The following is a 14351-nucleotide window of genomic DNA, read 5'->3' on the forward strand; positions in this document are numbered from 1 at the left end:
GTCGAAACATCGCCAAGATACTTCCAATTTGACACGGGAGAAAACCCGATAACCAAAGACCTACATATATTTCCTGATTTAAGGAAGTTCCTTGAAAGTGCACCTGCTCAACCCCAGTGAAACAAAATCAAAAGTCCCGTCTCCTGAGGTATTCCTAGAACTCTCTCTCTCTCTCTCTCTCTCTCTCTCTCTCTCTCTCTCTCTCTCTCTCTGTGTGTGTGTGTATGTGTGTGTGTGTGTGTGTGTGTGTGTGTGTGTGCTGATTTCATATGGCTGAAAAATAGCCTTTGCTAGAAGAAATCAACTGGAATTTGCCTGTGTGTATGAGAGATAACTACAGTAAATGAATATGATGTATAATATACCATGCCGTGGTTTGGTTAGTTGTGGTTTTATAAGTAAATTGTTCAACAATTTGAACATCTGGTGTTCTGGTGTTACTGAATTACAATTTCTGACTTCTTCAGCATTGGCTGTGCAAGGAGAGATGGTGCTGGATTCCCAGTTCTTTTAATAATCTATGTATTTAGCTGACCCAAACATCTAGATTCCCAATTCTTTCAATAGTCTATGTCTTTAGCTGACCCAAACATCTAGATTCCCAGTTCTTTCAATAGTCTATGTCTTTAGCTGACCCAAACATCTGGATTCTCAGCTCTTTCAATAGTCTAGGCCAGTGGTTCTCAACCTGTGGGTCAAACGACCCCATTTGGGGTCGAACGACCATTTCACAGGGGTCGCCAAACAATGCAGTCTGCCATTTTTTTCCCCTTTTCCTTAGCTGTGCTACTCCCTTTTATTCTATTGGCTTTTGAAAGCCAATAGAATAGACTCTCTTGAATAGAGTCTAATTCTATTGGCTTTCAAAAGCCAATAGGAATTGTTCAGGCTGTCTCTGCCCTGCTGAGCCCGCCAAAAGTCTCATTCTGCAAACGGTGCTGCACCAGTTGAGTAGTCCTCGACTTACGACCGGTTGAGTAGTCCTCGACTTATGACCGGTTGAGGGTCACGGCATTAAAAAGGTTGAGAACCACTGGTCTAGGCCTTTAGCTGACCCACGCATCAGCTTAAACTTCTCTCCATCGTCAGAAATTTGAAAAGAAGGAGGGTCTTTTAGACAAATTGAAAAAGGTATTGTCTGGGATAATTATAATATTTTATATACAAAATGTGTAAGAGCTTTAGCAACCACTGCACAGTGATGCTAGACGAAGGCCATTTCTCCTTTATAAAAACAAATACGGCTACCACAGAATGGAGCCCTCCCTTTCCCAACCCCATAACATCTGTTTGCAAATGGAATTAAACTCCATCAATAAAGGGCTGAAGAGAAGAATTAGGTCCCTCAGTAGCCTGTGAAGATGCAATCACCAGACAACTTATCTGAGAATAATAGTCTGCCCCCCCCCCTTCAGAAGAGGATTCCTTTTTCTGCTCAAATTATTATGTAAGAAAAATGACAATAATTCTCAGTCCCAACCAAGTAGACAAAGGAGCATCTCAACAGGAAGACTGACCGCTTTTATTGAGAATGGCTACAAAACATACATCAATCACCACAAGGAAAAATGGGTAGAAAAAATGATGGGGGTGTCAAAGCTGTTTTAATGAAAGAGAAGAACTTATCCAGTTTGTTTCCACCTGGAAGCCACTTCTGAACTTTATGCTCGAAATGAAAAAAAAATAGAACTTTGACCTTCGGTTTCGAAGACTAATGTTGTTAATGGCTTGCATCTAGAAGAAATATAAAGCAAAAAGTTGAGATGACAACTGCATTTTGTATTGTACTGCACTAAAAAGAATTGGAAGTCATTCCTTTTTTTTTAACCTTCCTTCCCCTTTCCTTTCTGATCACGATTTCCATCTTTATTTCCTTCATTATTTTATACTACAATAGGTTCTAATAAAAAACATCTGATAGGCATGAGGTTAGACCCATATGGGGGCTGACGGTTCTCAAAATTATAAGCAGGTACGTTTTTCTGGAAAAATGAAGCTTTCAACCCTGTTTCTCTTCCTTTCTCTTCCTTTTCCCCTAAAAAATGGGAAAAGATGTTGGCATTGGAATAAATTGTTATAAAGAAGCTTTACATGAAAATCAAACCCTTGCTGGAGTTCTTGGGTGGTAACTATCCTCTTTCTTCCTAATCAATGCTACTAATTGCAACCTTTGAGTTTGTTTCTAGAGCCAAGAAGAAGAAAAACTGTCTTGGCTGGTGCTGAAGGGAAGGGAAGACTGTCCACCCATCTGATCATGAATGAGAACCACAGTTGAACATTAATTCTCACCATTAGACTTTGTGACAGCATTACAGCTTATTGGCCTGTCCTCTATTGTTAGAGGACTCTAATGGACATCAGAAACACTAAGTCAAGTGCTCTGAGCCTCTGAATAATGAACTTTGACTGATTTCCCTTTGAAATATCTATGATTGTAGAAGATACAGAAGCTGGAAGCAAGCTGGATCACTGAATCTTTAGGTGATCTGATGATTTAAAGCATCTAATGAAGCATACATCGGATGTACGGTAAGCTACAGCTCACAAAAACTATTGCTTTTAATGAACTTTTTTCGCTGAAAAAGTGTCACCAGATTCCAGATTTCAGAATACCATAGACCAGCTTGGCTTTTCTCCTATAATGAAATCTTTACACTTGGAAAAAAATCAAGCCAGAAAAAATAGTGATGAAGAGTCCAAACCATCTGGGATTGGTATTAACCACCCCAGAGGACTTTCCAATTCTAGTAAAGTTTGAGAACTCCTCCTGGTGAATTGACGAGTTTGATGTGCATTGGATAGCGTGATGTCCATTGTTCTCAGGAGCCATGGCTTCATATGCAACCAAACTATCACAGAAAGCTTTGTTTGCACATCCCTTCAAACTGAACTCCAGAGTAGATGTAACTGTGGAGAAAATGAAAGGGATCAGTGCCAAGATTGGATCAATTACAGTACTGCAGTATAACAGAGATGGAAGGAACATTGACGGTTTTCTAGTCCAGGGCTTTTCAACCAGTGGTACAGGTACCACCTGTGATACATTGGCACCTGGCAGGTGATACGCGACCATCCTAGAAAAGTGGTAGTGGGAGAGGGGAATGAGCTGAACCGGTGACAGCGCCACACAAGCCTGAGTGAGAGATGGCTGGAGCTGCAGGGCTGTCAGGGCTCAGTGGAAGTGCCAGGATCAGCGCCAGGCTCCAGCTGGAGCTCGGCGCTGATCCTGGTGCTTCTGCTGAGCCCAGAAGAAGCACCGATTAGCTGGAATGTTGCAGCATCTCCAGAGTCTTGTGATTTACATTTAAATGTTTGGCAAGTGATTCACATTTATGACGGTCACAGTGTCTCAGGGTGATGTGAAGTGACCAAAACCTGCTGCAACCACCCAGCAGATGGGGGGAATAAAAACCAAACACCCCCCCACCTCTGCTGCCAATCCTCAAGAGAAATGCTCACAACAATGATAACCTCGGACAGGAGGAAGAGCGCCGCCGGGCTGGCAGGCAGGTGTCTTGCTCAGCTGTGACTTGGGGGGCACTTTTTTCAATGCCATTGTAACTTTGAACAGTCACTTAGCAAACTGTTGTAAGTCGAGGACTACCTGTACTTTATCACTTTTTTCCTCTTTTTTTGGTCAAGTTTTTGACATCTTGCTAGGCGACAGGTGGTACTTGGATATTGCCATATTCTAAAAGTGGTACAATGGGTGAAAAGGTTGAAAAGCCTTGTTCTAGTCCAGTGGTTCTCAACCTGTGAGTCGGGACCCCATTTGGGGTCGAACGATCATTTCACAGGGGTCGCCAAACAACACAGTCCGCCATTTTTTCCCCCTTTTTCCTTAGCTGTGCTACTCCCTGTTATTCTATTGGCTTTTGAAAGCCAATAGAATAGACTCTCTTGAATAGAGTCTAATTCTATTGGCTTTCAAAAGCCAATAGGAATTGTCCAGGCTGTCTCTGCCCTGCTGAGCCCGCCAAAAGTCCCATTCTGCAAACGGTGCTGCACCACTTGAGTAGTCCTCGACTTATGACCAGTTGGGGGTCACGGCATTAAAAAGGTTGAGAACCACTGTTCTAGTCCAACTCCCTGCTCAAGCAGGAGACCCTGTATCATTCCGGATAATTGGCTGTCCATCCTCTCTTAAAAACCTCCAGTGATGGAGCACTCACAACTTCTGAAGGCAAGTCATTCCACTCATTAATTGTTCTCACTGTCAGGAAATTTCTCCTTATAGTAAGAACAATTGATCAGTGGAACAGGTTGAACTGAAAGCCATTCCTTTTTCCCCCAGTACTTTTCATGGCAGAACCAACCAACCTGAGATGCTCCTGGTTGGTTGGACTGCAATGCCCATAATTCCCCAACTTTAGCCCTTCAGGTTGAAAAAGTAGGGCAGTTGTGGTGTGAAACACTAGGAAGGTATTTTTGTCTGCACTTATTGCAGTGAAACAGAGATGATGAAGAAATTAGATTCAAGTAAGTAGGATAGAAACCTAGAAAGAATTATGCTGGATGTTCTCAAGAAGGCTGGAGGAGAATGTGGAGATATTGTTGTCAAAATCCAGGGAGGGAGGCAGGAATTTCATTATTACTCCTACAGTTTGGGGGGAATATAGCTTATAACATGCCACTTTTATGCAGTCCACAAAAAGACTGACTTGAAAGTTCCAAAAAGCCACCCCAAAACCAACCAACCAACCATGGCTTTGCCCAACGTATGAGCCCAACCTGGAGGCCTCCAAAACAGACGTCCTCATGGAGACTTCCTTGGAAATCTTGAGGTAAGCTCTGTCCCTTTTGATCGATGGGAGTTGTCATCCAAAATCAGGTTAATGTAATTTGAGGAAGGTTGACCTAAGTAGCTAATTACCTATTAGTCCTCCAGCACAATACAGCTCATCTTCACTGCAATCAATAACTTTTTCATCACACGTTCCCTGAATTGCAAGGCATGCTGGGCACTGCTTCCCATTTTCTGTGGCCTTCTTGGGCAATTCTATAGAAAAGAAAGAACAATCAGATGGGATGAGAAACAAATATATTCCCAATGAAAAGGACTTTAGGGCAGGGGTCTCCAATCTTGGCAACAAAGATGATTAGGGGATTGGAGGCTAAAATATATAAGGAACGGTTGCTGGAATTGGGTATGTCTAGTCTAATGAAGAGAAGGACGAGGGGTGACATGATAGCAGTCGTCCAGTATCTCAGGGGCTGCCTCAAAGAAGAGGGAGTCAGGCTATTCTCCAAAGCACCTGAAGGCAGGACAAGAAGCAATGAATGGAAACTAATCAAGGGGAGAAGCAACCTAGAACGAAGGAGAAATTTCCTGACAGTTAAAACAATTAACCAATGGAACAATTTGCCTCCAGAAGTTGTAAATGTATAAACGCTGGAAGTTTTTAAGAAGAGATTGGACAATCATTTGTCTGAAATTGTATAGGGCTTCCCGCCTGAGCAGGGGGTTGGACTAGAAGACCTCCAAAGTCCCTGCCAACTCTGTTATTCTGTTATTCTGGAATGCAAGGTGTCTGCCTCTCACTTAAGATTTCCACCAACCTTCCTACCCAGTCATGATATGAGTTGCTGTCTCAACACATCCGAAGGGGAGAACAAGACAGGGAAATCTGAGTGAGAAGACATACCTGATATACTTGGAGGGATGTCTCTACATCCATCTCCTTCACAGCATCTCAAGTGGGCAATAAGATGTTTTCTCTGGCCCAGATTAATGACTTGAACGCCTTTGTCACAGACGTCGGATGAGACGCAGGATTTTATAGTCACGGATAGTCCTGGGGGAAATGAAAAGAGAGAAACTGCATTAGCACCACAACAAACCATGACAGGCATTGCAGAGTCAGTGGGAAGCACATTTGAGGTCAGAAGCAACTTAGTTGGTATTCTTTCCCATTGTCAAAAGCCAACCAATGTGTTGGATGAATCCAGTGGGGTTTCCTCCAGTGAGGAGCACTTAGTCCTTCCACCAGAGATTTCTCCCTTCAGAATTCAATCCAAAGTGAGTAAGTAGACAGGGGTCTTCAAACTTGGCAAGTTTAAGACTTGTGGACTTCAACTCCCAGAATTCCTCAGCCAGCCAGCCAGCCAGCTAGCTGAGGAATTCTGGGAGTTGAAGTCCACAAGTCTTAGACTTGCCAAGTTTGAAGACCCCTGAAGTAGAGGAAGGCCTTGGAAAAAAGGAGGGAGTCAAGCTATTCTCCAAAGTGCCTGAAGGCAGGACAAGAAGCAACGGATGGAAACTAATCAAGGAGAGAAGCCACCTAGAACTAAGGAGAAACTTCCTGACAGAACAATTAACCAGTGGAACAACCTGGCTCCAAAAGCGGCGAATGGTCCAACACTGGAAGTTTTTAAGAAGAGACTGGACAGCCATTTGTCCGAAATGGTATAGGGTTTACTACCTGATCAGGGGGTTGGACTAGATGACCTCCAAGGTCCCGTCCAACTTTATTATTATTAATAATAACAATAGTAATAATAATAATAATAATAAATAAATAAATAAAAAGTATCTTTAATTGATGTAATGTGAGTAACAGTCAGGATAAAGGAAAAAATGTGTCCTGGCCTTGCCTATTTATAATAATAATAATAATAATAGTAAAGTTGGAAGGGACCTTGGAGGTCATCTAGTCCAACCCCCTGCTCGGGCAGGAAACCCTACACCATTTCGGACAAATGGCTGTCCAGTCTCTTCTTAAAAACTTCCAGTGTTGGAGCATTTACTGCTTCTGGAGGCAAGCTGTTCCACTGATTAATTGTTCTCACTGTCAGGAAGTTTCTCCTTAGTTCTAGGTTGCTTCTCTCCTTGATTAGTTTCCACCCGTTGCTTCTTGTCCTGCCTTCAGGTGCTTTGGAAAATAGCTTAATTCCCTCTTCTTTATGGCAGCCCCTGAGATATTGGAATACTGCTATCATGTCCCCCCTTGTCCTTCTCTTCGTTAAACTAGACATACCCAATTCTAGCAACCGTTCCTTATATGTTTTAGCCTCCAGTCCCCTAATCATCTTTGTTGCTCTTCTCTGTACTCTTTCTAGAGTCTCAACATCTTTTTTACATCGTGGTGACCAAAACTGGATGCAGTATTCCAAGTGTGGCCTTACCAAGGCATTAAAGAGTGGTATTAATACTTCACGTGATCTTGATTCTATCCCTCTGTTAATGCAGCCTAGCACTGTGTTGGCCTTTTTGGCAGCTGCAGCACACTGCTGGCTCATATTTAGGTGATTGTCTACTAGGACTCCGAGGTCCCTCTCACAGTTACTACTATTGAGCATGGTGCCACCTATGCTGTACTTGTGCATTTGGTTTTTCTTGCCTAAATGTAGAACCTTGCTTTTTTCACCATTGAATTTCATTTTGTTAGTTAGTGCCCAGTGTTCAAGTCTGTCCAGATCCTTCTGTATCTGAAGCCTGTCTTCTGGAGTGTTGGCTATTCCTGCCAGCTTGGTGTCATCTGCAAATTTGATGAGTTCCCCATCTATCCCTTCATCCAAATCGTTGATGAAGATGTTGAAGAGTACTGGGCCCAGAACAGAGCCCTGGGGCACCCCACTACACACTTCCCTCCATATAGATGCAGTTCCATTGAGGACCACTCGCTGAGTACGGCCGGTCAGCCAGCTACGGATCCATCTGGTGGTGGTTCTGTCTACCCCACATTTTTCTATCTTGTCAAGTAGTAGGTTGTGATCTACTTTATCAAATGCCTTACTGAAGTCCAAGTAAATTATGTCCACAGCATTCCTCTGATCCACTAATTTTGTCACTTGGTCAAAGAATGCAATAAGATTTGTCTGGCATGATCTATTTTTGACAAACCCATGTTGGCTTTTAGTAATGACTTTGTTTGCCTCTAGGTGTTCGTTGATTCGTTGTTTGATTATCTTTTCCAGGATCTTCCCAGGTATTGAGGTCAGGCTGATAGGTCTGTAATTTCCTGGATCCATTTTTTTTCCTTTTTTGAGGATGGGAACTACATCAGCTCTTTTCCAGTCCTCTGGTAGTTCCCCTGTGTTCCAGGATCTTTGAAAAATATAGTTCAGTGGCTCCGATATCACATCTGCCAGTTCCTTGAGAACTCTGGGGTGTAATCCATCTGGTCCTGGCAATTTGAACTCATCTAGGCTGGACAGGTGCTCCCTAACCATTTTCTTGCCTATCTTAACTTGTGTTTCTGTTTTGTTTTTTATGGCACTATTTTTGATAGGTTGGTCTGTTTTTTCCCTTTGTGTAAAGACAGATGCAAAAAATGAGTTAAATAGTTCTGCTTTCTCCCTGTTGCTTGTCACCTTCTTGCCACTTCCACCCACTAATGGACCAATCATTTCCTTCACTTTTTTCTTGTTTTTTACATGTTGAAAGAAGCTTTTTTTGTTATTTTTGACTTTGGTCGCAAGCCTTAGTTCATTTTGAGCCTTGGCTTTCTTCACTTCATCTTTGCAGGCTCGGGCTATTTGCTGATATTCTGACTTAGTTATGTTCCCCTCTTTCCACTTTCTATACTTGTCCTTTTTATCTTTCAATTTGTCAGAGAGTTCTTTATGCAGCCATGCTGGTTTCTTTTGAGAGCTGTTATTTTTCCTCTTTGTTGGTATTGTGCTAGACTGTGCTTTTATTATCTCATTTTTCAAAATTTCCCAAGCTTCTTGAGTTGTTTTCCCCTTGAGGATTCTCATCCATGGAATCCTTCCCAAGCCCTCTCTAAGTTTATTGAAATTAGCTCTCTTGAGGTCCAAGACTCTAGTTTGACTGTGTTCTATTGGTTGTGCTTCTATAATGTTGAATTCTAATATTGCATGATCACTTCCTCCCAGGGTTCCTATGGCTTCAACACTGTCTATCATTTCATCTCTGTTAGTGAGAATTAGATCCAAAATGGCTAATCCCCTAGTTCCCTTCTCTACTTTTTGGGAGACAAAGTTGTCTGCTAGGTTTGCCAGGAACCTGTTTGATTTCTTGGGATCCTCATTTTTGATGTATACTACAGATGAGTTAGGGGTGAAGGTGCCACGCCTTAGCTGGGAGGCCATGAATTCTAATCCCACTTTAGCCATGAAAGCCAGCTGGGTGACTTTGGGACAATCTCCAGGAGAAAATGAGTTCTAATCCTGCTTTAGCCATCAAAGCTGACTGGGTGACTTTCGGCCAATCACCAGGAAATGGTGAGTTCTAGTCCTGCCTTAGCCATGAAAGCTGGCTGGGTGACTTTGGGCCAATCATTCTGTCCCAGCCCAACCCACTTCACAGTGTGGTTTTTGTGAAGAAATAGGAGTCAGAAAGAATATTAGGTATTTTTCGCTGCCCCAAGTTATTTTTAAAGTAATAAAGGCAAAATAATAAATAAATAAAATTAACACATCTTGTTGTACTTACCTATTGGGAGAGCCATATTAGTAACACTGCATTTGTCTTTCCCCAAACCACATGGCAACTTATCCCCAGAACAATCATCTATTCCTATGCATTCTTCACATTCCAGGGACAATCCTGTAGTATCAACAAGAAAAAAGGACAACAAATTTACTTCTGGATCCTTTCTTTTGCCCAGTTTAAGACCAAGGTCACAACAAGATTTCACTCATAATCAACTGAGATGGTAAGAAGGAAAAAATAATATTTGACAGTCCATGTGGAAGGGATTAGAACAGTAGTTCTCAACCTTTTTAATGCCGCAACCCCCAACCAGTCTTAAGTCAAGGACTACTCAACCGGTCGTAAGTGGAGGACTACTCAACTGGTGCAGCACCGTTTGCAGAATGGGATTTTTTGGTGGGCTCAGCAGGGCAGAGACAGCCTGGACAATTCCTATTGGCTTTTGAAAGCCAATAGAATTAGACTCTGTTCAAGAGAGAATAAAAGGGAGTAGCACAGTTAAGGAAAAGGGGGAAAAAATGGCGGACTGCATTGTTTGGCGACCCCCGTGAAATGGTCATTCGACCCCAAATGGGGTCCCAACCCACAGGTTGAGAACCACTGGATTAGAAGCTTTTTCTCAACCATGGCACCTTCCAGATGTACAGCTTCCAGATTCCTTAACAACAGGCTAGGTCTGTGAAGCTAGTTTAAGGAAGTGGTGCACTAAAATATAGCAATAGTGCTTAGTTACATATTTCTCCATGCTGCTTCACAGCCCTCTCTAAGCGGTTGACAGAGTCAGCCTCTTGCCCCCAACAATCTGGATCCTCGGAAGGGTGGAAGGCCGACTCAACCTTGGGTCCTTCAGGATCGAACTGCTGGCAGTTTGCAGAATTAGCCTGCAATGCTGCATTCTAAGCACTGCGAAGGAAAGAGCGAGGAAGGGAGGGAGGGAGGGAGGGAGGGAGGAAGGAAAGAAGGAAGGAAGGAAGGGAAGGAAGGAAGGAAGGAAGGAAGGAAGGAAGGAAGGAAGGAAGGAAGGAAGGAAGGAAGGCAGGAAAGGAAAGAAGGAAAGAGAAATAGCAATAGCTCTTAGACTTATATCCCACTTCACGGTGCTTTACAGCCCCTCTCTAAGCAGTTTACAGAGTCAGCCTCTTGCCCCCAACAATCTGGGTCCTCATTTGACTGACCTCGGAAGGATGGAAGACCGACTCAACCTTGGGCCAGTCAGAATCGAACTGCTGGCAGTTTGCAGAATTAGCCTGCAATGCTGCATGCTAAGCACTGTGAAAGAAAGGTAGGTAGGTAGGAAGGAAGGAAGGAAGGAAGGAAGGAAGGAAGGAAGGAAGGAAGGAAGGAAGGAAGGAAGGAAGGAAGGAAAGAGAAATAGCAATAGTTCTTAGACTTATATCTTGCTTCACAGTGCTTCACAGCCCTCTCTAAGCGATTTACAGAGTCAGCCTCTTGCCCCAACAATCTGGGTCCTCATTTTACCAACCTCAGAAGGATGGAAGGCTGAGTCAACCTTGAGCCCCATCAGGATCAAACTCCAGGCTGTGGGCAGAGTTTGCCTGCATTCTAACCACTGTGTCACCAAAGGTACAACATAGCCTAGCCCAGGGGTAGGCAACCTTGGCTCTTTTATGACTCATGGACTTCAACTCCCAGAATTCCTGAGTCAGCTTTTATTCTGGGAATTGAAGTCCAAGAGTCATAAAAGAGCCAAGGTTGCCTACCCCTGGCCTGGACTTCCAAACATGTCCAGGATGCAAATAAAACCATATGTGAAATCAAACTGTTACAGATGGTTCATTGATTATGATTATGATTATGATTATGATTATTATGGTTCAAAGAACAGTCAGCCAAATGTTCAGACTGGATTTGCCATTTTTATCCACCTATCAAGTCCTTCCCAATGACCTGGGACAGGAGAGGTTGTTGTTTGATGGCATTAAAGGTATCAACACAGGATGCAAGCTGTTACCAGTAAAGCTGCCTTTTGCTATTGATTGATGGGGATTTTATCAATGCCAGTGGTGCTCCAGATGTTTTTGGATTGCACCCAAGGGATCTACTAGTACTGGCATTACCTAATATTATCATGGTTCATTACACAGTCAGCCAGATATTCAAATTGACTGCGGTAATAATAATAATAATAATAATACACCCCAGACTTAACAATTGTCAATAAGAAAGACAAAAAAGTCTGGATAGTGGACATGGCAGTGCCTGGAGACAGCAGAATAGACGAGAAAGAACTGGAGAAGATAACAAAATACAAAGACCTATAAATAGAAATAGAAAGACGGTGGCAAAAGCAAGCAAGGGTAGTACCAATAATAATAGGTGTCTTGGGTGCAATCCCAAAACAACAGGAGCACCACTTGAACACCGTTGGCATTGACAAATTTGCTATTAGTCAATTACAAAAGGTGGCCTTACTAGGAACTGCTTCCATCCTGCGACAAGATCTGTAATACTATCAAACATCCACATCTGCCTATCCCAGGTCCTTGGTAAGGACTTGATAGGTAGACAAAATGCCAAATCCAGTCTGAACATCTGGCTGACTGTGCGATGATCAATAATAATAATAATAATAATAATAATAATAATAATAATAATAATAATAATAATAATAATAATAATAGAAATATCATTTGCCTGTAAGCAAGAACTGGTGGGATCATAAAATAGAGAAAGTCATAGAAAATGATAAAATTAAACTGCTCTGGGACTTCAGAATTCAAACAGACAAGCACCTGCAACATAACACCCCAGACTTAACAATTGTCGATAAGAAAGACAAAAAAGTCTGGATAGTGGATGTGGCAGTGCCTGGAGATAGCAGAATAGAAGAGAAAGAACTGGAGAAGATAACAAAATACAAAGACCTACAAATAGAAATAGAAAGACTGTGGCAAAAGCAAGCAAGGGTAGTACCAATAGTAATAGGCTCCTTGGGTGCAATCCCAAAACAACTGGAGCACCACTTGAACACCATTGGCATTGACAAATTCGCTATTAGTCAATTGCAAAAGGCGGCCTTACTGGGAACTGCTTCCATCCTGTGACAAGATCTGTAATACCATCCAACATCCATATCTGCCTATCCCAGGTCCTGGGTAAGGACTCGATAGGTAGACAAAATGCCAAATCCAGTCTGAACATCTGGCTGACTGTGCAATGATCAATAATAATAATAATAATAATAATAATAATAATAATAATAACAACAACAATAACAACAACAACAGCAACAATTTGCTGCCCATCTTATTGTTTGAGATGACTCTGACTGACTTACTGGGAGATAAAATATCCAAATATCCAAACAATTATAAATATAAAAAGAAATTAAAGTTACAAAAAAAGCTAAACCAAAAAGAATGAGTTTGCAGCAGTGGTTAAGAAGACTCAAATAGAGAAAGAAGGAAAAGGTTTCTTCTTGCATTTTTTGGCTAGCTTCAAATTCCTCCCTCCCTCTGTACGTATGTACATACATTTGAGTGTGTGTGTGTGTGTGTGTATGTGTGTGTATGTGTGTGTGTGAAAGAGACAGAGACAGAGAGAAAGAGAGGAAGAGAGCGAGAATAAATATCTTGCCAAACTCTGTAGTAGCTGGCCAAGTATTCTTGCTAAATTTTGATCATGTTCAAATTTTCAACTGTTGCATCCCGAAAATCCAGGAAAAGGTTTTAATTTTTAATTTTAATATTAAGATTTAATTTTAAGGCTTTAATATTTAACAGAGATTCAGTTCTTTGCATCCAGAGATTGCCATCCATTTACCAATGTGGGATTATAAAAGCTAGATCAGATCACCCGATTTATATTTTGAAGCAGTTTGCAGCCATATTCTGATCCAGTAGCAGATGGTATTACCATCTACTGATCCTGTGCAGAATCTCACAAAGGTCTGCTTTAGGGCATTCTGGTAGTTGAAGTCTTCACAATTTAAAACTTCCTAAGTTTGAAAAACACTGGCCAAAAAAGACTTCCCTTTCAATATGCCAAATAGAGTTTTCTTTCTTTCTTTCTTTCTTTCTTTCTTTCTTTCTTTCTTTCTTTCTTTCTTTCTTTCTTTCTTTCTTTCTTTTTTCTTTCTTTCTTCCTTCCTTCCTTTCTTTCTTTCTTTCTCCTTCTTGTGCGTGCCACAAATTTTCTTGGAAAAACATGCTACGAATTTGCAGAAGCAGTGAAAGTATGGGAGCCATTCACTTAAAATATTTATCATTCTTGCCTACTTACCTCTAATAACCAATAGGGCAAGAAGGAAGACGGGCAGTGAAGTCTCCATGACGGCTGACTGGTGCTTTGTTCAAAGTGGACCTGGAGATCCTGAATATAGGTAATTCTCTTACTTTGCCCAAAGCCGAGGAAGCATTTTTAATAACTGTCCAAAACCATCACTTCCTGAAAAAGGAGGCGGGTTTAAGAAATAAAAGTGGTTTTCTGGAAGGAGGCAAAAAAAAAGAAAAAAAGAGAGAACAATAGGAATCCTTTACAGGAAACTACATCTATTTCTTTCCTGTTTTGCTGTCCAAATGTCAGGTTATTTGAAAAACAAACTTACTTGTGGACGAAGCCAATAAAATATTAAAAATCGCCATTTTTTACATATTTTGCTCCGTGCCAATGAAAAGTTTCCAATTCTCTCCTCCAGAAGAAAAAAACAGACTGCTTTTATTAAGCGCGGTTGAACTGCTGCTGAAAATTTAAACTGCGTCATCGTAACTTAAAATGTGTGCAGCCGGGACATCAATCCTCCCCATTTTCAGAGCAAAGCTGGCATGGCTGCGTTCTTTCTCTTGCCGTAAAATCCAAGCAAGTGATTGGCAGTTCCTTAAACCCTAACAAAGACTCTTGAGCTGAGGTTTTCAAGGATCACAGCTCCCACTTGAAAATACATTGGCAGGGGAGAGCCATGATTGTTGAGTGTGGTACAGATAGTCCTCGGCTT

At 41.8% G+C, this 14351-nt stretch overlaps 1 protein-coding gene across 2 annotated transcripts; it reads right to left on the minus strand.

Annotated features, from left to right (window-relative positions):
- Nucleotides 1–1500: 1500 nt before the first annotated feature.
- On the minus strand, nt 1501–14038 carry LOC120317628 (phospholipase A2 inhibitor subunit gamma B-like). Of its 2 annotated transcripts, XM_039364358.1 has the most exons (5): nt 13640–14018; nt 9398–9511; nt 5646–5795; nt 4874–4999; nt 1501–2907 (listed from the first exon to the last, which is right to left on the minus strand). In XM_039364358.1, exons 1-5 carry the CDS (start codon nt 13686–13688, stop codon nt 2651–2653), a joined length of 696 nt encoding a protein of 231 aa, XP_039220292.1. In that variant the 5' UTR covers nt 13689–14018; the 3' UTR covers nt 1501–2650. The 2 variants fall into 2 exon arrangements, with proteins under 2 accessions (XP_039220292.1, XP_039220293.1); XM_039364359.1 differs by lacking the exon at nt 4874–4999 and having other exon boundaries at nt 13640–14038.
- Between the last annotated feature and the right edge of the window lie 313 nt (nt 14039–14351).

Source organism: Crotalus tigris, unplaced genomic scaffold (genome assembly GCF_016545835.1).
Source record: "Crotalus tigris isolate CLP2741 ecotype Arizona unplaced genomic scaffold, ASM1654583v1 scf7180000019753.2282721675:598951, whole genome shotgun sequence".
Classification (NCBI taxonomy): domain Eukaryota; kingdom Metazoa; phylum Chordata; class Lepidosauria; order Squamata; family Viperidae; genus Crotalus; species Crotalus tigris.

Bases quoted from the DNA above. Each gene is read 5' to 3' on its own strand.
- LOC120317628 (XM_039364358.1), bottom strand. From the start codon at position 13,688: ATGGAGACTTCACTGCCCGTCTTCCTTCTTGCCCTATTGGTTATTAGA. The intron at 5,000-5,645 runs GTATGTCTTCTC...TCTTTTCTATAG, and splicing joins CATCCCTCCAAGTATATCAG to AATTGCCCAAGAAGGCCACA. The intron at 2,908-4,873 runs GTAATTAGCTAC...TTTTCTCCACAG, and splicing joins TTGTGCTGGAGGACTAATAG to TTACATCTACTCTGGAGTTC.